Below are 24641 nucleotides of genomic sequence, written 5' to 3' on the forward strand. Positions count from 1 at the left end.
CGGAATCTGAAGAGAAAGCTAAGTCCCTACAGAAGGGCCACCATCAGATGCACTGTTTACACTGTGACCACATTGACGCCAGGTCAGAAGAGAGGAGGGGCACTATAATAACACTACACATGGAAATGCTGCAACATCTATAACACCTCTGTATTCCAGTACACTATCATGATTCTCACATTGGGTCTTTAACATTAATGCCTCACCTGCTGCTTGATGAAGGCTAGCCATGGTCTAGACCCGGGGTCTCAAAGGGCTGCAGGTGAGTGCAGGTTTTTGTTGCAACCAAGTCACCTTTTCACCTATCAGGTGTCTGAAGACTGTTGCCTGCACCCACTGAAGCCCCTTTGTGGTTCAGTTTGAGACCTCAGGTCATTTGAGCGAGCCATTTCCCACTCTCTGTTTGTAACACCAGGTGAAGGGCCTGACTCCTCCTGCTGAGACTCCTTGGTGGCAGTTGAATTCGGCTATTCCTGCCATTGTGTAGGCAAGACACCTTACCCTCCATGCCCAGTGTGAATGTGTGTGACTGGTGATGGCGCACATTGGCAGCCAGGCTTCGGGCAGTCTGCCACAGGGCAGCTTCAGCCACACACATAGCTCACCAGCATGCCTGTGGCGTGAATGAATAATGATTTCTGTGAAGTATATTAAGCCATAAGCTGAAACCTAAACCCCCAATAGTTCGCTTGCCGCTGCTTCCTGTCACTTTGCTGCCATGACAACGACGCCGTAACTCTGAGCAGCTCTCCCAGCTCTGAATTTATTTTTGGCCTGCCATGGCGCCTGATCCTTCCATTTGTAGGAGAGAAGGGGGGTCGAGTTGGGCTCAACATGAACCTGCCGTTTTGACACTCCGGGCTGGGACAAGCAGGCAGCAGCCGGCCGGCCGCCCCCGAAGCAGCAGACGCACAGGTAAATGCAACAATTGACCCTTTTTATTAATCATGCGGCGGTTCTGCGCGGGGCACTGGGTGGAGGGCAGGTGGGGGACAGGCTGTTGAAGTTGGAACAACCTGTCGAGGACAGTTGGGGTTTTCTGTTTAGAGCTACAGTGCATTTGCATTAGTGCAAGACTGTTGCCCTACTGATATCGCATTGCCCTTTGCAAAGGTGAACCGGAACGTCGGTCTCCATGACGGTCATATTTGTGGATTTTTTTTTAATTTTTTTTATTAATGGTAAGTTTTAGTGGCAACCTGCATTGGTCCATGGAACTCTGCAGGTGCTGGTTTAATATGTGACATGTTTCCTCTTGGTTCTGTCCAGGGGAACCTGCCAGAAGCACTTTGAACATCAGAAGCAGCTTCTCACCTGGTGAGTTCCTCACCTATTGCCCCCCAAGACGCCACAAATCTCTGGTGGATGTGAATGATTTTTCGGGATGGATTCATGCACTTAAAGCAGAGCATTGTGGACCAGCCTTAGGTGTTTTATTACGCTGCTATAATTACACTTTCCCCTTTCGAACTTGCATCCTGAAGGCGCTCCAAATACCAAACCTTCCAGAGCCTTAAAAGGAGGAGCCAGCACTCATGTGTCAGACAGGCAGCAGGTTTTAAATGGCGACGCAAGATGGGGGGCGAAGGTGGAGGGGGGTCTTTTAAACACAAACCAGCTCTGGCCTACATTTCACCGAGGTGACACACATAGTAAACTAAACATTTTAAACAGATGTGCTCATAATGTGGTGATCTCACTGATATCACATTCGTCTGGTTTCTATTCATAAGTCACGCGTTCAAAATAAAGAGCCGTTGTTACACAACATACTTAGCTTGTTTAGAGTTTAAATCTGTGAGGTAGTGATTTTCATCAGATTTATTGACTAAATGGTGAAAGATCCAACATGAGAGGATGGGACTTGGTTCAGAGCCACAATGCACTTCTTTAACCATTCTGTGTTTCATCCACACCTTTTAGATGAGTTGTCCGACCAAAAGTACATCAAAGTACATCAGTGGGAACAAAAGGATGCTTACCTTTACCTTAATACTTAAAAATGATGTTTTTATTTGTGTTAGGTTAAATACTTTTGCTTCATAAAAGTGACTCAATTTTGGGCGACACATACTTTCATTTGTCTTCTGCGATATCATGCCGTAACCTTTCATGTATAAATTCTAAAATACAAAGGCGCAACTGTGGCGCAGCAAAACCTCTCACCAGCAAGGTCAAGCCATTGTATTACTGAGTTTGCATGAAGGTTGTGTGAAACGTTTCGGTGGCAGGTGAAGCTGCACAGACACGGTCGTATCTGCACACAGCTTAACGATTTATTGTTGTTGGAAATGTAATACAGCCTTGGAAAAACCCCAGGGTCTTTAAAAAATGAAGCAGGGGATTGGCCAGCTGCCGCTTTACCTCGACACTAAAATTAGCCAAAGCTTCCCAGATCAGCTGTACATCCGCAGCACCATGCAGCAAGAGTCTCTGGGCCACGGCTAGAACCTACAAATACAGATGCAGTTTGTTGCACCTTTAATTTATTATTTGAATGTATATAAAGGTTTATTTGTAAAATGGGAACAGAACACAGGCATAAAGCAATGAGAAAAGCCCTTAGAGAGCGCAGTTCCCCATTGCACCCCATCCCTAGTCTAAGGAGGCGTTGAGACAACATGGTAAAAATATAACAACGGCATACCAGCTGTTCAATAACTAGTTCAAAGTTAGCTAGTAGAGGATCCACCTTTTCTTAGTTGAGCTGGAGTGACGCACCTATAATGTTGTTTACAGATGGAAGGAAGTTGCTTTGGTGGCTGGAAAACAGTAACCATAGGATGGTCAAGACGGTACCTGACCTTCATCTAGGTTTCAGAAAGATAGCCAACCATGAGGATGGATTTTTCAGTTAGCGCCGGCCATAGCCTAAACTCAGGAATGCTTCTATCGTCTATCGAGACTTCATATATTTTCTTCTTAAGGAGCCGTTTACACGTAGACATAAACAAACAAATCCTCCCTTTTGTATGGATGCAGAGTTTTTTTACTCAGCGATTTTTGAAACCAGGTTGAGGGAACTTTCATAGACAACGCTGGTTTTGTCGCTGTCCACTGGAAATGGTACCTGTGCCACAGTGTTGGTGCCAGTCAACTAACTAGGCCAGAGGCGTTCAAACTGTTCCAGAAAGAGCTACTGTAGGTGCTGAAGTACTATAAGAGGATGCTGACCTCATCCTGTTTCCCATTTCTATTTAATAATCGGTTGAATTATGAGAGCAAGCTATGCTTTAATCTTTTTATGATTCATCAGAATAAATAAATTGCCATATCCAGGACTCAATCTTCCTACCTTTGGGACCAAGGCAATACACCCCAATGTCTGGACGCTTGGATGCCAGAGCCTGACTGTAGTCACACGGTTCTTCATTGAAAATTAATCTTTACGTTTGTAAAAACGCCACCAAAGTCACATGACTTCTAAACGTGTCCATTTATGTGATGAAATCATGAAATGCAACATGACAAAAGACAAGTTTAGAAAATGTATTTTAATTTATTTGAAATACTCGTCAAAGATGTCAAAGTGGAGAAACGGAAACAAAACCAAAGGCACAAAAAAAAAAAACACTGTACAGTTCTGGCGAAGATGATCTAAGAACTAATAATCGTTTCATATGAAATGTTGTCAAAAAATGGATTTCTATCAAATATGGTGACATGTTACCCAACACCCTTGCAGACAACACCAACAATAGCTTGCCATACATGATATAAGAACTCACAGTCAGATATATACATTTATATGTGATATCAAGTTCAATAAAGACAAAAAAGTTGATGAGTAATGCGAGGACCAGGCATTTTGCGATGAAAATGCGACTCAAATGTATTGAAGTGAAATGTGTAATATATGACATGAAGACCAAATGTTAATGGTAAACTGTAAAGATGTCATTTTCGTAAATGTTTCAATGAAAAAGTACTTGAAGTGACCTGAAGAGGCTTCCTCAGTAATCGCTGTGGCTCAGATCTGCAAGAGAAAAACATGTTGTTATTCATTCAGTATTTATTAGTGGGAGCGGATACAAACGGTAATCGGGTATACCACACAACTACAATACAATTATGAAGAGAATATTCTATTTATGTTGGTAATGTATTAGAAATACAGTACACTACTTACAGCTGCATAAATATTATCTACTGCATAGTATTTGATTAGGGGGAAATATTTTTATCAAGTTTTCCGCAAATCATTTTACCAATTTTACCAGACTTCTTAAACAGGCAATATAAGGAGTTCATCAGGAATGTATCCTTTTCTGGCCATCCATGGACATGCAGTTATGCACTGGGGTACGCTGACGTAGTTCCAGTAAATTAGAGTGAACAGGGGTCGCACCCAAAGGTGACTCCCTGCTACAGTAGGACGTCTTAGCTGGGAAAAGTAAAGGGGCGGTCTTACTCGAAAGCGGAAGGAAGTGAGCGAACGAATAATTTCCTGGAGCAGTAAAACATACAGTGGTACAGAACGCTTTAATAGAACGTTACTCAGTTCAGAATAGTTCTGCACAAGGTCCGTGGTGTTCCACATCACAGTCTCTTGATCAGTGCTAGCTTGATAACCTATTTGATGAGTTGTTAAAGAAAACTAGATGGTTGCATAAAGTGGACTCTAAAATAAACGTTAACCGATGTCTGAGATGTTGACTCTCCATTGTTTGTCTGCAGGGTGCTAAAGGTGCTCATGGCGGTCGTCTATGGTGCGCTCAGCCAGCCCGGCCTGCTTTGCCAGCAGTATCCTCCTCCGCTGCTGCCTAAGCCCGGAAAAGACAACGCTCGTCTTCAAAAGCTTTTGAAAAGAAGTGCCAAGAAAAAGGCTTCCGCACAAGCATCGCAATCAGCCGTTCCTTTCCGCTCCAGCCTATCACCTGTAAATGAAGCCAGCCCTGACCTTGAGCACAGCGACCACTCCACCCCTCCCAGGACCCCTGAGACACCATCTAGCTTTTACAGCTTCCAGCAGTCCACTCGGTTTGCTGCTAGGCCGCTATATCAGCATGTGGCATCTCCGTACCCACAGCGTGCTGCCTACGGTAGAGCAGCCAGGTTTTCTCCCCAGACGGTGGGCACGCCATCGTACCCGTTCTCGCAGCATGGATCCTTTACACATCCTGCTTCAACGCCGCTTATAGCGATTACAACAACTCCTGGGCCAGTCAACCAGCAAGCGATACCCAAAATATTCCTGCCAGATTCCTCTGAGTCAGAGCTGAAAGTGCCCTCAACTGAGGCAGCTAAGCCTCCTCCTGAGATTCAAGTCGGTCTCAGACCGGCTGCAGCTGCGACAACCACCTCAAAGCCTAGAAGTCCGGGTCCAACTCCTTATTTGGAATCGGGAGTTCAAGCTTTCATTCGCCCTCTCACTGTGTTGACCCCACTCACCAAATCCAGAAGTCCTCGTCCAACATTCAAAGCTAATGAAACCTCAAGATCACCAAAACCAATGTTTGATGTCCCACAAATTCGGATGTACACTGCAAGTACATCGTACTACGAGACATCCAGGACTCCACCGGTGTATGACACGGCAGGTTTAACTGCTATTGGAAGCATGGTAGCTCAAAGCAAATCTATCACAGAAAGCTACCAAGAATCTAGTCAGTCATTCGCAGGTATAACTCAAATATCACAGCTTTCTGTGATTGGCTCAGATCAGCAAAGGAAACTGTCCCCTGAGAGTGGAAGCAGGACACCAACAGGGCAACTAAGCACAACAGCTCCTGCTTCTGAGACCATAAAAATAACCTCAACTGTAGATAGCAAAAGAGCAACGCCTGAGCTCAAGATAGCAACACCAACATCTGAACTCAAAAGAGCAACACCAACATCAGAAAGAGCAAAAACACCAACCTATGATCAAATATCGATCACTGCTGGGGGACGGCCGAGGACGCCGGCCTATCATATGAACAGGGCTGCAACCCCAGTCTTTGAAATCTCAAGACCCAACCCTCTGCTGTTTGCAGTATCGCCGCTCACTGTGCAGACAGAGAGCTCAAAAACCTCCAGCGTAGCATCGACAATCAGCACTGCTTCAGAAGTTAAAGTCATTAAGACCAATGAGATCAAAACGCCTGCAACAATTCTAAATGGAGATATTCATTCAGACACAGCACCAGGGGCTAAACCAGTCCAGACAAACATAACTAAGTCAAAGTCAGAGCCTGATCTAACTCTAGAAAAAACGCTGGATGATGACAGGCCTAAAATCTCTGCGTCTGAGTTAAAGTCTCCAACAGCGACTAGCTATCGAAGGCCGAAAACTCCTACTTCGGAGGCGTCCCGTCTCCGGTCCTCGTCACCGGGCTATAAAAGACCAAAAACACCAACCTACGGCACAGTGCCGTCAGGTGTGTCCCCTGTAGCTTTTCAGAGGCCTAAAACTCCAACACAGTTATCGCAGAAATCCAAGTCCACCTATCGTGGACTGACCCCAGCAGAGTACGCGGCTTACGGCGGAATTAAGACGTTTTCTCCTGCATATGGCCTGGCAGGAAGCATGACACAAGAAGAAGTCAAACCGAAGGAGGAAGCAACAGTAAGCGAGACGCAAAGACTAGAAACCAGCGTTCAACCCACCACTGCCATGAATGAACCTGCTATTGTGGTTGAAAAAATCAATGCGGCAGGTGAACAGGTCGCCCCTTCTATCCCTGTCATAGTTGTTTCCCAGGCCTCTGACACCCATGGTGCAACTGTAAAGGAAGAGGTGGTTGAAACGCCTAAACAAGAACAAGTCATTATTCCTGACACACCCAAAGAACAGAAAAGTCCACAAAAGGTGGAGCCGCCAGTTGAAGAACCAGTCAAGCCAAAGGTTCCACCTTTTGAGGTCCAACATCCTCCAGCCAAAGGGGACGCACAAGACCCTTTGAAGGTGGTGAGGAAACTGTTTGGTAAAGAAAAGGCTGTACCAGTAGAGCCAAAGGCAGAGACAACAGAGCCATCCAAGGAATCAGTGGCACCTATAGAGCCCAGTAAGACTAAAGACTTACCGCCAAATTTGACACTACCTGATAAATCATCGGGGAGTGAGGAAAAACAAAAGACGACGGACACAGCGGCTCCAGTGAAACCGGAGAAAAAAGAGGAAGACCAGTCCCTTCCGGAGGCAGAGCCCCTTTTAAAGGTCATACAAAAGCCAAAGGGTATGAAATCCAAAATGAGTGGATGGTCCAGGCTCAAGAAGCACATGGTAGTAGAACAGGAGGAGCCCAAATTTCCAGAACTTGGAACTCAGAAGGAGCCGACCGGGCCTGAGCAGAGTGATGTGAAGGCAGCGGAAACACCTGAAGCTCAGGACGACGACGACAGCAGAACTCCTCCCAAAGCAACAAAGATGTGGGACGCTGTTCTTTTCCAGATGTTCTCCACCAAAGAGAACATCATGCAACAGATTGAGTTAAACAAGAGTGAGGAGGAGAAGAAGAAGGAAGCAACGGGAACGGTTCAAGAAATCCCTTCCTTTGCACACCGGTTACCGGTGCTGCTCTTTAGTCCAAAATTTGACGCCAAAAGGCTAAAAGAGGCAGCGTCCAGGCCACTCACCAAAATCTCTACCGTGTTTGAAATGGGTCTGATAGGACGGAAGGGTAAAGACGAGGAACCAAAGGATTTTAACAGAAAAGCAAGGGGGTTCACTGCCGTTTAAGCTAACATGGTTGGTGGAGAGTCGTTTGTAAAGACATGCAAACTATATGTTAAATGTACAGGAGCAAAAAATGTTTTCAAAGATGTCCCGGTCACGAGTCTTAGTCTGACAAGTGTTACATGAGTATGTTTGTAGACAAGTTTGTCTTAAAGGCATTTGCAGTCCATTCAGATTAAAGCTTTTATGTATTAAATAAAGCCACAGCTTGTTTTTTTGTGTTTAAATTTTACAGACTGACCTTCACCAATACGGTTCCCAAGCATTTATCATTAGCTTTCACATGTTACACTGGCCATTTGTCTCAGCAATTTTTTTTATACAAAGTGTCTCTTTGAATACTGTTTTCTTCATAATGGTGCTACTCACCTCGGGGTGAGACTCACTTGATCAAGCAGCTGAATGTAGGTCTGGTCTCTATTTTTAAAAATCTATCGTGCGTGATGTACAGTACATGATGTTCACTGTAAAAAGAGTTTATAGCTTAGCGACAGTTCAGAAATAGACCTGAATGATATCTGTGTTTGTGTTCTGTACTCCGTTTTACAAACAGCATTGCGATTGGCCAATCACGACTTGGGGTGAAGCACAATAGCAACAGTTCTGGAACCAACAGGAGTTTATGGTTTGGGTTTATTTTTGGAACGAAATGTGTTGCTGCATGCGCGTGCTTGTGTAGAGCAGTCAGGAGGTCACGCAGCTGTTGCATCTCGTAGTGTAAAATGATCCGTCATGTAGCGTCGCACAACATGAGTTGAGATTTATGAATTAAGGAAGAAGTTGACTTGTTTGAAAGCCACAGAGATTGTGAAGGTGCTGTTAGCAGGGCGTGATGTAACACAGGTGAAGGACGTCGGGCAGCTGTGAAGAAGTGAAGGCCATGTGGAAAGAATTTGTGTCGGTCGTGATGCTTTACAGCCACGTATCTGCTAGTGTTTGTGCCAGGAAACATGAAGCGTTATGCAGTTTTTGTCTGTTGATATAAAAGTCTTTAAATACTGTGGCGAGAGAGACTCACATTTTATAACCCACAGTGGTCAGTAGCTCCTAATAAGTGCTGACCTGTCAAACTTTGAAAACCCCAAAAGAGCATCATTAATTCAACTAGGCAGATGGTCATATGGAATGGCTGGAATTGGCTCAAAATACTGAGAATCTGCCCACGCTTTTTTTTTTTTTTTTTTATTGCAATGAATGTTTGAGATCGACATATTTCACCCTCTGGTTTTTCACAAAGTTTGATTTCATCAGATTCTTCTTACACCGTAGTGCTCATAATGTGTCTTTGTTTTGTCCTTTATTTTGTATAAAAAAATGAAATGGAACGAAAATGTTGTCTTTATTCATTTCTAAAAAACAATGGAAGTATGAAGTGTATTCATGCATTCATACACATTTGAACTGAGGCTTATAGTCACTGTTACAGGTTATGTGCTTACCAGACTTTCCATTAGTGAAGTCTTCTCCTTCGTCTTCGTCCATGGGGATCTTCTCATACTTTCCATGCCCAGTCACCACAAATTTGTACTTTTTATTTCCAGCTGAGACCTAAGACAATACAGTTGGGTGTAAGTTTGGTTCTGGTTAAGGTTAGCCATTTGGTTGGTTAGGTCTATAGTGAGAGGCTGGAGAAAGGGTTTTGTCCCCACAAGGATAGAAATACAAGTGTGTCTACGTGTCCTCACCTTTGTCCTTTGTCCAGACTTCCCTGAGGAATCTCCGATCACCTCCCACATGTTTTTCTTCTGCATCACATCTCCAGGTCTCACATCCTGCCAACCATTCATTTACCAATCACCATAAAGCTCATGAACGCGCCGCAACATTTACATTACAATCCCGTGAGAGCCTTGTGCGAAAGTGTGAAGTGACACGTCATTACAAACGTACACTTTCCAGTTGACTTACTGTTGGTTTGCTGAATGACTGTTTGCTGCCATCATTGGGACCTTTAACCCACTGAGTGATGAGATTAGCCACGCCCACCTTCAACCCATCAGTCTCCTGTGAGCAGAATAAAAATATTGTCATATTAAAAATTAAAAAAAAACCATCAAAATCAATAGGTCAATGAGGTCAAACAGTTGTTGCACATGGTTTTGTGAATTGAGGGGTATTTTACAAAGAAATATGGAAGTAAACGGAAGTCTGTCTTTAAATTTTCCACATATAATGACAAAATGGGACGGATTTTTATTTTATTTTATTTTATTTTATTTTAAAGCACTTTCCTAGTTGGTGGGATCCTCAATGACCATGGCAATAAAGCTGATTGTAATTCGGATTTGGCATCGGGGCCATGATTTTGACACCAATGTTTTAACTAATCAACACACCTGGTCACCCCACACTGTCTTGACTTTTTCAAGTCACAGATTAAAGTGGAAAGGCACTCAGAGAGCGCAACCCTCCGCCAAGCAGCTTCAGTCCACCCCCAACACAAACTAACAAAGTAACACATCCTTGAAAAAATACCAAAACATTTGGTCTTTGCTCCATTTCACATACTATATTTCCAGAAAATTTCATCCAAATCCGTCCATAACTTTTCATGTTATTTTGAACAGTGAAACTCAAAGAGACAAACCAATGCTGTGGAAAACTTAGCCTCCTTGGCAACTTCAGTCAAGTGCTTCTCACCTTGCAGCCTGCTCTGGTGGGGCCACTGCTGTTCCAGGCGTCGCCTCCCTCAAATAGGTTCTTCTTGGACGACACAACTTCCAATGAGCTTGGAAGGTCGTTGAGGGACGGCTTGGCTGCTTTTGCCTCCTGGGAGTTCTGTGAGGCGTGAAACATTGTCTTCAGTAAATGATGCCAACATTCACACAGAATGCTTTGACTTGATTTAAGGGTTTCCGAACCTTTGAATAAACTCAAGGTGGTAATTGGTGACAGGATGTTGATGGTTAAGAAAAGATGGATTTCATGTAACAAACTCACTCAGCTGCTTTAAACAATGAGGGGTGAAAGAGCCTTTTGCTTGTTCAGCAGTTTGAGATGAAAACAACAGAGCTATATTTTTGCTCTGTTTCGCAGATGTTTGGGTCAGACGTGCAGCTGTGAACACTGACCTTTAACCTTTAACCTGGTCAGCCTGCTGAAGCATCTGTACTTCCTCACAGTCACCGCAGGAAACTAAACTGCAGCTTCTAAGATTTATGTTTCTTTTACTGGAAATCCTCCGGCGGTGGAATGAAAATGAACAATAAAGGAAATGCTAAATACGGAAAAGCTTTTGAATCTAATTGATATATGATATTTCTTATTTTTATTCCAACTTGCTCTTAAGTTATTTGTCGAAATGCATTCACTCGATTTCTTCAGGAAAGAACCCAATACAGTGTGTGTGTGTGTGTGTGTGTGTGTGTCACCTCCACAGCATGAGCGTACTGCTCCATCTTGTCGTCAATCTTGGCCAGCAGCACGAGCGGCTGTGTCTTCTTGAAGCTGTTACTGAAACAACAAAGAAAACAAATTTACAGGCTTCAGTCCATCATGCAAACGTCCCCGTGACATAAATATGTCGGTCATCCTAACACAGATCTCAATGGAGCGTCACAGGATTATTCATTTCCACGCCATGCTGGTTTCAAAGGCTTCTCAGAACATATATACGGTCAATATTTCAAAATAAAAGCCTTGTCATTCCAGCAGTGGCCATCCAGCTCCAGACTGACCGGAGCCATGCTGGTCAGCACAAGACAGCCAACATCTGGACAGACTTAACCGATGTAATAAATTACAGTTTATGTGGAGGAGAACCTGCAACCCACAATACATTTTCAGTGAGTGAAGTCAAAGAACATGTAGAATAATGACTTGTTCATATGTTTGACAGAACAATATGAGTACAAGATTCTCAACTGATGCTAAGGTTCTGGCGCTATTTAATATCCTAACGTGAAAAATTGAATGCGACATCAATGACATTAATGTTTGTTCTAGAATTGATACCAGAGGCAGCCGCTAGAGTGCAGGCATGAGGCGAATGCTTTGGCAATGCATTGAAATAAAGGTCTGTCTATTTCCACAACACATTTAAATACGTGATAAAACACTTCCTTCAATCAATATAAATAAATAAGTTAAATAATGTTGGAACAAGCAGAATCACTAACTGCAGAGGTATAAAAATCACCAAGACCAAGACTTTTTGAATGTTATGAATCAAGAATATTAAATATTTCTATTCTATTCTTCTCAAACTGTCTTTTTGTCCAGGACCGTTTTGTATTGTAGTTAAAGACTAAGTGGCACAAGATTTTCAGTGGATGAAGTCTACCTTTTCTTCAGCGAGCGGTTCAGAGACTCGGTTCTCTCTGTGATCTGGATGAGAGAGACACACATTTGAGGTCAAAACACAAGTTCATTTTTCCGTTCCAGCAGTGAAATGATTACAGTTCTGCTCTCCAAGTGAACCACAGATCGCCACGGTGACGTCCAAGACAAACACAGTCGTCCGACTTGCAGCCTGAACTGAAGTCACACTCATGCTTCTCTTTACCCCAAATATTCAGCACAGGCTTATTTTACTTCAATTATTCATGGTTAGAGCTAAATGATGTTTAAATCTGTTGCTATTTATTTTGCACTTACTCATGTCCTCACCAGTCCAGACCCACATTGTTGTTAAGGTCACACTGTAGATTAGGGAACATTTATTTCCCTAAATAAAGTTTTAACTGAAAATAAATGAAAATGTTTTTTTATCAATATACAGCCATTTTAATGTATCTATATTTTAATTTCTTTTGTTTGATGATACCTTTTCATTGATGTTTTTATTCAGAATTTGAATTTGACATTTAAGTATTTTATCTTCTGAACCATTTATCGACTTTCATGTAAAAATCTTTTTGCAAAATATATCACCTTCATTACTGCATGTAGTCTGTGTTTTGGTTTATATTGATCAGAAGTTTTTGGAAGCTTTATTTTTTTTACTTTTATTCATTTCACTTATATGATTATATCTTTTTTTTTTTTTATATTTCCCTTGCATTTATACGTTGATATGGACTGGCTTGTGTTCTTAGAAATATTGTTGAGAATTGTATTTACTCAGAAACACTGTAAAACTAACTCTAAGACAGTTTTTCTCCCTCATCATGTGACTGCCCTTCAGGACGGTGCCGGTATACGATGAGAATCCACTTAAGCTGCCGACAGCGATTCTGATGCAAAAATCTCAACTGATGTTGTGTTGTTACCCAATAAACATATGTTGTGTGTTGTGTGCTCACACTTAAGTTTCAAGTGTCTCAACCGTGAAATATGCAACCAAAACAATGTGCTGACGTGCAAAACACGCATGCAAAGTCATGCCCTCTTCAAACTGAAATGGGTTTTCCAAACCGATATTCAGTCCAAATACACACATTCCTCAAAAAACACTAACATTCAGTGTGGAAAGTATCATCGTGTACTCCAAGTTGTGGCCTCCACATCATTATTAAATGGCCTGAAAAGCTGCACATGGACTGACATCTCACAGTGGGTTCTTGAAAAACAGACACATGCGACTTACAACTCAGACTGGGCGTCTTTGCTGTGAAGGAAAATCACAAAACCACACTATCTTGAGTCATATTTGCTCAGCTCTTCAAACTGTCAACGTGTTGTAAGCAGAAAAACTGTTTAAATAACAACAATAAAGCGTCCATTTACTTTGTGCGTCGGTGTTTTCGGACTGAAGGGAGTGAAGGCTTCTTCTCCATCAACACTCAAACTCTTCATTCTCTCAGCAGCGTCCATCCTCCTCCTCTCTATCTCCTCCTTCATCCGTCTTCTCTCCTCCTGCGACGACAGTCACAACCAAAATTGCATTTACGACAATTACATCCTCCTCCTCCTGATCTATTAGTGTTAAAGCCTGACTGACCTCCTCTTTAGCCTGACGCAGCTGCTCCTCTTCCTCTCGTTGACGCTCTTCGTCCTCTCTGACCCGACGCCTGGCCTCCCTCCTCCTCTTCAGCTCCTCCAGCTCCTGCTCCGCTTCAGCCTGGCGATGCTTCAGTTGCTCCATCTCCTGACTCTCTTTCTCCTGCAGGCCCCGTCGGATCTTCTCCAGCCTCTGCTCAGTCTCCAGGATGGCCTCTGCCTCCCCTTGCTCTGCTGTTCTGCTGCTGCAGTACACACTTTAAATTAGACCACGTCAGATGCACCTGGGAAAAAGTGTTGGTGTTGACTAATCTACACTGGATTTCATACCAGTTGGACCGTTTTGATTTTGTGTTTGAGCAAGATGTCAGTTCCTCATCAGCCATGTTTCCGTTGGAGGCGTTGTGCTTTGGTGCTTGTTGAAGGAAAACTTTGGACGTGTAGGAAACCTTCATCTCTGTGCGTCTCTCAGGCTACAAAAAGAAAACTAGTATTAAAATCAGCTCTGCAAAAATTCCCGCTGAGCATACTTTTTTTGTTTTAACTTATGAGTCTGTTAAATCAATTTATTCGAGAGGATGAGAAAAATAAATCATGGGCTCAGCTTCATCATCATCAGCAGCAGCAGCAGCGGAAAATAAAATCACAACCCAGAGAAGCACCGTGAAAACATGACGTACAATCACATTCAGCCACATGAGAGATGAAGTTCAGGACATTTGTTGAATTTTCACTTCAGAAGCTACATATTTGCAGCTATTTTGCTAAGCTACAAACAGCCATGACCTCATCACATACCTCAGCATTCTGTAAATGACTCCCCTCACTCCTTTTTGTCATCAATTCCTGCCTTTGACCCTGCTCTGCCGACATCCTCTGTGCCCGAATGAACTGTTCTTCATGCTCCCTTGTCTCCATTCTGGTTTTATCCTGTTCTGGTCTCATGAGTCTGCTGGAGGAGGACTGGGTGCCGTTTTCCTGAGGGACAATCCCATGTCTATCCTCCTCATCCTCGTCTTCCTCCGCTCGGTGACCCAGCTCCTGCAGGCGCTGCTGTCGTCTTCTCTCTCGCCGTTGAGTCCAGTCGCTGAAGCCCTCATCCTCCTCCAGAGATGGGGAGTTTCTCCTGGGCTTCAGGCTGCCGTCGTATCTGGTGGAGAAAAAGGAGGGTCATTTGGTGTGACAGTTGAAAACACATTTAAAAATATTCCAGGTTACTCAATTGGCAGGTTAAATTTTGATAACCAGATGCTGTGTGGTGAAACTCATGGAGACCTTCAAATCCCCATTCCAACCCTGCACTCCAGCCATCCAAATGTTGCGTATCATTTTTATTTCTTCTTCTTCTTCTTCTTCTTTTCCTTTCGGCTTCTCCCTTCAGGGGTGGCCACAGCGGATCATCCTCCTCCATCTCACCCTGTCCTCTGCTTCCCCTTCTCTCAAACCTACAAACCTCATGTCCTCCTTCACCACCTCCATCAATCTCCTCGTTGGCCTTCCTCTCCACCTTCTGCCTGGCAGTTCCAACCTCAACATCTTCCTACCAATGTACTGGCTCTCTCTCCTCTGTCCATGTCCAAACCATCTCAGTCTAGCCTCTCTGACTTTGTCTCCTAATTTTTATTTCATGAAATGTAATTGTTTTGTCTTCATCCTGCAGTTTTCTTAAGTTGAAATACATTTCAAATAAATTCAACATGGCATTCATTCATTATCCCTCACATCATTTATTAAATTCCAGGATGACTGAAGTGACGTCGCTTGTCCAAGCATGAATCTGTCGCTGCTCTAACTCAACTTCAAACACGGCGCCTCGGTTCTGAGAACTCCGGAAGTGATTTAGTGTTGGACATTATTCACAGTCTGTGCTCTTGTTAGACTGTTTCCTCTCCAGCTGCTCAAATATGTGACTTCACAAGCGTCCAGTGAGCAGCAGCATGTCGTTGAGCTGGTTTACATTTTTCCTTCCTTCCTCGTCAGCACATGGAGCACGCAGATGTTTCATAAAATAATTCTTTCCGCCATTAATAGGTGCAAACAGCCTCGCCCCCCTTCGTGCTGATGTGATGACGGGCACACAGCTGCCTTCTCATTACTCGTCCTCTGAAGAATGTTTACTACACACGGCCGTGTCCAGGCCTGTGGTCCTTCAGCTGACTCCAGTCCCATAATGACTGTTTGCACTCGCGACACCTTCTCCTCCGTCACTCCACGCTCCGTGTTGGGTGATGTGCTGCGGCCTATAATTGAGGTCTTGGGGTGATGTAATGCTTTAGCCAAATGTCTGTTCCAGGGAGGTCAGGGGTCGAGTGTTGAAGATCAACAGATGTTTGTGTTGCAGTGCAGAGGAGCTGTAAGTCTCAGCATCAGGTGATGCATGTGTTTGGCTTAATTCAGGAGAATTTAGTTTAGCTGCTATCTAACCAGATTTTTGTGTAAAAATCTCTGCACTTGGAGATCGGTGCAATTTGAAATGACTGCAAGGCACTAGTCAGGATGTTTTAGCAGCGGTTTTACAAGCTGATTATATTAAATATTCTAACAGAGGGTTGAAAAAATGGCTGTTTAAAAACATTTCATCTGACACTATTGAGTTATTACAGTGACTTCTCAGTGAGTGATCAGACAGTGGGCTGAATCATGTTGAAAGCTTGTGCACTTCACATCCCAGACTGGATGGTCGCCACTTGTTAGGTTTGATGAGCTGCTGAGAGATCATGCGGCAGGTTCCCACCATGCAATGGGGCGCTGAGAGTGTCTTAATCATGAGGGGAATGTTGAGGGGGAATTCCTTTCAGCCAGCTCCTGGGAAACCTAAACACACTTGCATTACTTTGAATCAGCAGGGAAGCAGCTGGACACACCGAGGTAGGTGTAAGTCCACCTGACGCCGTTGTAATAGACAGCAGAGTAAATCTACCACACTCACTCCTCCGTCGGCGTCTCGCTGCCTGGTGACGACTCTCCCGGTGTTGATCCATTTTCTCTGCGGCAAAGCGATTCACGAGCTCTTCGGCGACGCTCTCGCTCGATCTCCTCTGCGTCTTCGATGCTCCGCTGAGCCGTCAACCTGGAGACAGAGAGAGCCGTCAACACAGGTGTCCACGCTACTGCTGTTGAAGAGTGTCGCCAGACTGCAGTTCGAATCAGTGCTTACAGTGAAGAAGAAGCACTGACGTAGCAAAGTAAAGTATGGACTGTTTTTTTTTTCAGTCTAAACAGTGCAGCAGAGACCAACATGCCATCTTTTTGACAAAAAGATGCCTAATTTCCAAAATTGAAATATTGTGGTTGAATAAATACACATGTTTCTCAAATTTAATGTGTCGAAACAATACTACTACTATTACTAATACTTCTACTATAATATTTAAGGTTATGATTATGATTTCAACAGTGCATTTTAGTGCATGTGCATTGCTTTGACTTGGCTTTAAATCACTCTGTTCAATGAGCTATATATTAAAAATATGGTGCATAATGTCTGCATAGTGCTTGTATCTGTATATAATAAGAATTTGTATGTGATCTCTCATCTCGTGAAGCAAGTCTTCTTTGTGAGTGAAGCCGACATGTGACAGTGTCGCTCACAAGTCAAATTTTGAGGGAGCAATTTGTGATCGGCCACATTTTTGGTCTCAAACAAAAGTGTTTATTTCATGTTCAACAAAACAAATGCTGTTTTTACAGCTTGATTAAAGGACACTAATGCTTGTTAAGTTGTATTTACTTTAGTTGAGTAGGAATCATTCTCATTGGCAGGCGGCTCGCAATAGCATCAGTTTGTTGATCGCCATGCACAACACATGCGTCTTTATTTACTACGATTTATTTAGTTTGTGCTCCCACTCGCTCCGTGGTTTACATTTTCATCAACTGCTTTAATTTCCTTTTCATTTACTCTCCTATTGTTTGCTGCCGTGTGGTGCTCTACAGCTGTACTGCACGTGTGTCGTACCCCGGTTCATGATCAGGATGTGAGCTATAGCAGATGAAGGAAAGATCTGACCTGAAAACATTGCATCAGCAGATTATTTTTTTATTATACTGATCAAAGATCGACGTAAGATATGAAATTCATTTGATGAGGATGATCGATGATGAGTCAGTTTACAAGGAATAATGAACCATGAAACACCAACTCAATGCATGGTGAGGAAACAAGATATTTCAGCACTTAGGAATTCCCCTGAAATAATGCATGTTTTCACTCTAAATGTGTGCTTGTACAGACCATCACGCAGGCAATTGGGAATATGATGAGAGAGCTAAGAGGCTGGAATGTGGGGAATTTGTTCTCAGGTATGTCCAAAGGTGCAACGCACAGTCAAGTCTGTCCGGCCTAGTTTTCATTTTATGGTCCAAACTGCAAGAAAATTTGGCTTATAGCAATAAAAATGGCACTCAGTGTGGAATTATCACAGGCAGGGTCGAAATTGAACTTAGTCTTATGTAAATAATTATGAATATGAATGCAGAAATTGAAAGAAAAGATGAAGATGGGCGGGTATAAGATACAAAAATAAATGAATGTCTGTCCTTTTGACTAGATTCCTGCTTAAATCCACACATAGTTGTGATGGTTTAAAAAGAGGATATCAGCTCAACTGTCATCAAACAATACTTGCTCCAACTACTGTATAAAACATTCTAGTTACTTGAACTCCTGCACAGATATTTTGTCCAACTTCACTTCAACAGTAACCTTTGCGGCAGACAAACTGTCCTGCATGTCAGAGTTGTGAATCTTCTCTCAGCTGGGTGGTGGGAACTGCTCGCATGTGTGTTCACATAACAACAATGAAAACTTGGATGGAGGGAAAAAACAGATAAAAGTCGACAATTTTCAAATGTCTAGTTCCAACTAGGTGTGAGTAGAACAGCTGGCATTGGTTTGCTAGTGACCCCATCTGGGCCCAAAATGACCTTGAGGTCAATAAAGCCGACCAGGCTGAGGGAGTGTTGAGTTTCGTCGCACACTTTCGGCTTCTGGGTCACAAAAAGTAATGAACTCCAGTCTCCGTCTTGTCCTCTAGTTTGTGCAGATGGGGGACCATCTGTGACCTTTGACCTCGACTCAACAAAGCGCCAACCATTCAAGAACATCTTAGTTCTTCTTACATCTTTGTTCAGTGTAATCTAAATTCTCAATGACTGAGTCTAAAACCTCTTCCCCGCCGCAGCAACGGTGTGACCGCACAATAAATATCTAGGCTACTGATGTCTTTTAAATTGCAAGCCTCACAAAAAAATGGTGACAATTAATTGCTGAGTCAGCGTCCCATCATCATCACATCCTTCCTGCACGTTCATCCACCTCCTTCCTGTGAACACGCTGTGACCACCTTAGAGGAAGTGAGCCAAGTAGCGGGTGGAACAGACGTGACATCATCTGGGAGGTCAACAGGAAATTTTTAAATGATTGGACATTGTTTGCAAACCAGCCTCAATATTTTTTTTTAATGATTTGTATTTATTTTATGTTGTGTCATTTTTTTCATCATTATATTTATTTTATATATATATATATATTTTTTTTTACATTTAGTCTTGTTTTAGTTTAAAGTTGATAGACCATGCTGGGGAAAGAAAAGAAACAAACACATGATGAGAAATCATTGCTAACCTTTAGATGACTTAAAAACATTAAACATTTTTGAACCCAAAACTCCATTTGAACATTTTTAGTGTTGTATATTTTCAATATTCGGGTGTTGTGACTGAGCTGACTTGGATCCTCACACCAGGCGGGAGGTCCGACATCTGATTCCCACTAACCACCTAATCCCCATCAGAGTGATTTTGAAAGTACAGGGATTACTGTTGACCATTTATTCTCCCCGTCTTGTTGTTTTTGCTTGAAAACTGACGTATTCTCTTTCCCATGTTTTGTTTAATGGTCTCAGCAGGACTGAAACTGGAGCCTTTGTTTGGGGCTTTATAGACAGCAGTGAGACTCACAAACCTCACAAGACAATTACGGCACTTTCTCTTCCTCAGCAGGAGTCAAACTGCCTTTTTTAAGGTTTTGTTGGTTTGTAACATAAAACCAGAGGCAAGACTCAACACGTTTCCTCTGATGACAAGAGACAAAGTGCCCTGGAGCCACACACCTCGCAGTCCAGAGCCGACAAACTCACCGGATATTTCTACAGAGGCTTCAATTTTGATGAGCACTTAGCTTTGTATAAGGACTGTGATGAATGTTAGCTTCTGTAGACACAGTTTTGACTCACTTTGTGCTGATATATTGCAGACAGAATTCAGAATGTTGTGTTTGCAAGGGTCAAAACCTGATCATTTTTCTGGTGTCATAACTCACTGATACGTCTCTCTAACACTGTGACCTCTGAATGTGGTTGTTATCTACATTGTCACAAGTTGCACAACTGCGCTCAAATCCTGGATGAAATACAAAAGAATTCCTCCTGAAAACAGAACTTTGCTGTTGAGTAAAGCCCTTAAAGTTTCAGATCCCACTATGACTACCATATTACAGCCAAACTATAAACCTGATACACTTGTTTACATTGACAAAACAGATAATCATGACACATCAAAGTCTCCAACAAAACTCAGATCGAAGATGCTCACGTATCTGTGCAGTTTTGGGCTTGGCGGCTGAAATATTACCCACATAAAACCAGGCAAGTGGTCATAATTATATGGCTGGTCTGAGGAATTTCCACCAACAACTCAGTCTTTGTTGAGACTGATGTTCATCTGGATTCATTGAACCCAAACAGCTCAGGAGTTCTGCAACTGGTTAGTCTCAGATTTTCTGTTGAAAACAGTATAAAAGACCGGATCACTGCGATCAGCAGTATAAACACCCAGCCCAACGAACATAATCTAGATTATATCTCTCCCAGCCATTTGTGTCTGCACTCGTCCGCGACTCCGGCGACATTGTATTGCCATGTTCAACCGGAACGAGGGATTCGCTGCCGGGAGCAAAGAGGTTAAAGCATTAAACCCTCAGCTGCTCTTTTGTCAGCAAACACGCTGTCATCGGCTGGATGACACAATAATAACACGCTTTGCTTTGGGGCTGAAAGCCCGGCGGGACGGACCGGGACGGTGGGAAGAAGACGTTTGTTAGGTGAAGTCACTGTTGTGCTGGAACATGTTGAGGCCACGCAGGACGCTGATTCACTCTGACAATAAGACCAAAACTTCCTCGAAATAAGTCCCCACACAAGTGGAGGAGGCACAGATGGAGGATTAGACGACAACAAAGTTCAGTTTTATATGACATTTGCAAACTTCAGAGACTAGCCACTTTGAACATGTGTGCTTTTCTACCCCTTAAAACACTCCACCTGGCCAATAAAACGCAGCTGCCCTCCTATGCTTCCTAAAATCGTCTCTTGTCCATCTTGTTCAGCCCATGTTCATCTAGTCTCAAAAAAACTGTACGAGTGAGCATGACTCAAAGCCTCTATAACACATGTGTCTAAATCAAGGCCCACGGGCCAAATTGGGACGGCCAAGTCATTTGATATGTTCACAAGATTTTTTAAATTTTTTTAAGCAAACCAGATATCTTCACCTAAAATTAGCGTCCAATAATTAAAATTGATGCCGATAACAGGTTCGAGCCAGTGTCTTAAAAGAATAAATATTGAGTACATATTTATTGAGCAGCCTACAATGAATGCCAACTCTCACGTAATCCGCATGAGGCTCATGGAAATGATGCTTTTCACGCACACTCACACCACACCGCCCGTTTCTCACGCAGTTATAGGAGAGCGCTGCATCCTGCAGTTGCCTTTCTGATGTCAGGCAAGTCGATTATGCTGACTGACGGGGAGGTACGACAGCCAACTTCTGAAGTCGCACTCGCTCTGCTACATTGCAAACATGAAATTCATCACTACACAGCATTATGATTGGAATTTATCGTCCAAATTGGGAGTGTCTGGCTTGACACCGGCACAATATATACATATTATTCCCTCATTAATTGATGTATAAATGTATTAGTTCACACCACATGCATTACAAGCTCTTGGGGGCCTCACAGAGGGAAGTTGTGTGTTGGCACCAGGTCACATGAGAGCAGAGATAACAAGCTGTTATCTGCTCTTTGAACAGAGTTTACGTTCCATTTTCTTTTTTCATGCACCAAACCTGGTGAAGGGAGATGGGGGTGGTTTACTCTGCCATCACTCATCAATCTGACTCCCCCCCACCGAAAATTCCTGCCATCCCTTATCACCCGCTATCGTAAACAGTGCGGACTCCCTCCCATGTGGCTGGGATTCAGGGGTCACAGGTCACAGTTTGTTTTGCAGCAGGTATTCCTTCTGGATGATGTCAGCGCGGAGGGTGAGCTAAACTGGACCAGGAGATTACGGAGCCTGTATCAAGCTAATAGTTTTATGTGTCACATGATCTAACAGAGGGTATTATTGCATCTGTCGAGTCATTTCATGTAGGCCCACATCTTCAGCGAGTCTTCTTTGCAATAACAGAACATATATTTTTCATGCATTTGGAACATTTCCCAGGTTAAGATTGCTGCCTTCCTTTGCCACATAGATCCGATCCATTGCCCTCTTTTGTCATTGTGTCTTCATGTTGTTCACGCCAGTTCACCAGTGGCCTGTGTTTACACTGCGTGCGGCTGCTTCAGTTTAGCTGGGTGCAAAACAGCGACTTGTGCTCGATGTGGCCAGCTTCAGATTTCCAGAGTGCGGTTTCATTTTCTGAGCATGTCATCACAATCATCAGTCATTTAGAAGAAAACGTGAAAGAAATCATGACTTGGATTTATTTTTTTTGCGCTCATAAATTAAATGACTTAATAAAAGAACAAAAAGTAGAATGGCAAATAAATCCGGGGAAACTGAGGAATTGATTCAATCCTTTCTGAGACATCGAGACACATTTAGGATCTAAGAAGCGACGCAGCTGTGCTAAATCAAGACACGTTTGATGGCTGAGGCCACACAGTCCAAATCATCAAAAACTTTGCTTTTCCAGATTAAGAAAAGAGCAGGTTCATTCCAGATTTGGAGCAGATGGCGACAAGATGGGAGGCAGCCTGGGTGAAAGTGAACGTCTCTTCAGGAAGCAACGCAGGATGGCCCACCGCGAGTGACACGAGTCAGTGATGGATGTTCCCAAAAACCAAGTCTGACTGTTTGCTGGAGTCTGTTTCCTGCCTGACGTCAGACCTGTCAGCTCCTCCAGACGGAAGCTGTCTGCTGACTGGACTGAATCAGAACCTTCTCCAGCTGCTATCTGCCTCATAAACTCACGACAGCATCACTGACAAGACGCAGGCTTTTACTCGCAGTAAATCAGCTGAAACTAGACTGACGGCAATATTCTGAGGAGGATCCTCGGAGTATAAAAAGAAGGGTTTTTTCCCCCTCATAAACCTGAATCCTCATTTTGTTTCATTTTCAATGTGTACAAGAACTTATTCATCGAATCAGAATCAGAAAAACTTCAATAGCCATAGCTATATTTTTTAAATTCTGGTTCTATATTTAAGACTGGTGTTAACCAGTGTTGGGAGCCACAGCAAGTTAGAAGACCCCACATATTGTATTCAAGCTCCGGGGTCACAATATTAATTTAAATATAATGGTATATGTTATTGTTTATACACGTTGTTTATATTGTGTATATGTTGTTTCTATCCAAACAGCAGAAGTTCTTCACTGCTTTTCAATATTTGGACCGGGCAAAAACCTTTATGTGAAGTGTGTAGGTGAGATGCATGTAGTACATGTGAGGTAGAAAAATGATTCAATAGTGGCTGTGATAAAACAACACTAACATGAATAGTGAGTACCAATGAAAAACTGCAGGTCAAATTCATTTTTCAGGTAGTTATGTTTCATACAACTGGAACATCCAGATGCTGAGCTAGTAAACTAGCCAAAATAATAATATCAAGCTTCCTGTTTTATCCCTCGCTGACATGCCTGTCTGACCTGTTCACACCTGAGCAGGTACACAGTGATTCATCATTGGTTTACAGACAGGCGAGTGAGACAGCGTCACCTCAGGCCTGCGTGTGACACAAATCATCTGTGAGTGACGTTTCCCCGCAATGATGTCAGTCTCTGTTAGTCAAGGTTTGTGAGTAATAATGACATTGTCATTATATCGTGTCCACACTTGTTTGTCACAGCGGTTTGTTGGGTTCTTCTATCAGCATCTGATATCTGTTCCAGTCAGACGTGAGTCCCTTTTCCTGTTAAGCACTGAGCCAACTTTGGAAAAAAAATAAAAAATCATCAACACGGAGGTGAAACAAGTCTTAAAAGACAGACACGTCGCCACCTGCAGGAGCCCAGAAAACAAAGGACGGGTGACATTTCACCTCTGACACAGGTCACCACTTCCCCTCTCGGAGAACCTCGCGGACCCTGAGGCGCCCAATGTCTGCCGATCGCTTGCGAACCTCCCAGAGAGGCAGCAGCATTTTCCACATCTCACTCCAGTAGATCAGAGTCTACTCCGACAATCGAACCTGTTTTGTGTTTCTTATGTCAGTACTTTGTCGACCTACATGTCATTTTGAGTATTTTGGCTGTAATCTGATGATACCTTTTGTTCTGAGGAGTCATCCCACAACTGCTTGAGGTGTCCAGATTGCTTTAAATCCCCCTAAAACCCTGCATGACCTCAAAGCACTTCCAGTAATCCCAGCCTTCCTATTAAACATTTTCACACAATGAAACGGGAGCACTGTCTCTTCATCCTCAAATGTGAACCAACACACCTCAGGATTTGACCACAGAGTCGGATCTAAAAGGTTGTTGATACAGTTAAGGTCTATTGAAAGGAGATGTGTTCAGTTAAACTTTAACTTTCCACTGTGCGAGAAGTTAAACAGCACCTACCTCATGAGGTTCTGTAAACCCTGTTTGCTGGAGTTTCTCCTCAGCAGAGACATTCTTTCTCTTCTTCACTCCTTCTAGATAAGACAAAGAGTTTCTTCTTCTACTTCTCCTCTCCCTTTCCTCGGCTCGTCCCCGGGGTCCCTGAAGGCAGCGTGCCGTCCTGCAGATGATCTGTGTGTCACACACTCTCACTCTTTTTGTTGCTTATCACACCCTCAGTTTCCTCCCCTGCAATG

General features: G+C 43.2%; 1 protein-coding gene across 2 annotated transcripts; it reads right to left on the reverse strand.

Annotated features, from left to right (window-relative positions):
* Positions 1-3503: 3503 nt before the first annotated feature.
* On the reverse strand, positions 3504-24641 carry lsp1a (lymphocyte specific protein 1 a). 2 transcript variants are annotated; one of them, XM_053886318.1, is made up of 13 exons: positions 24406-24641; positions 16467-16607; positions 14336-14687; positions 13868-14010; positions 13539-13779; positions 13325-13453; positions 11940-11983; positions 11029-11110; positions 10298-10435; positions 9566-9661; positions 9343-9429; positions 9097-9205; positions 3504-3976 (listed from the first exon to the last, which is right to left on the reverse strand). In XM_053886318.1, exons 1-13 carry the CDS (start codon positions 24456-24458, stop codon positions 3954-3956), a joined length of 1638 nt encoding a protein of 545 aa, XP_053742293.1. In that variant the 5' UTR covers positions 24459-24641; the 3' UTR covers positions 3504-3953. The 2 variants fall into 2 exon arrangements, with proteins under 2 accessions (XP_053742293.1, XP_053742292.1); XM_053886317.1 differs by having other exon boundaries at positions 13539-13782.

Source organism: Synchiropus splendidus, chromosome 14 (assembly GCF_027744825.2).
Source record: "Synchiropus splendidus isolate RoL2022-P1 chromosome 14, RoL_Sspl_1.0, whole genome shotgun sequence".
Lineage (NCBI taxonomy): Eukaryota > Metazoa > Chordata > Actinopteri > Syngnathiformes > Callionymidae > Synchiropus > Synchiropus splendidus.

Coding starts and splice junctions, on each gene's coding strand:
- lsp1a (XM_053886317.1), bottom strand. CDS start 24,458: ATGTCTCTGCTGAGGAGAAACTCCAGCAAACAGGGTTTACAGAACCTC. Junction 14,688..16,466: donor AGCGAGACGCCGACGGAGGA/GTGAGTGTGGTA, acceptor TTTCTCCACCAG/ATACGACGGCAGCCTGAAGC. Junction 10,436..11,028: donor AGTACGCTCATGCTGTGGAG/GTGACACACACA, acceptor CACGCCTCACAG/AACTCCCAGGAGGCAAAAGC.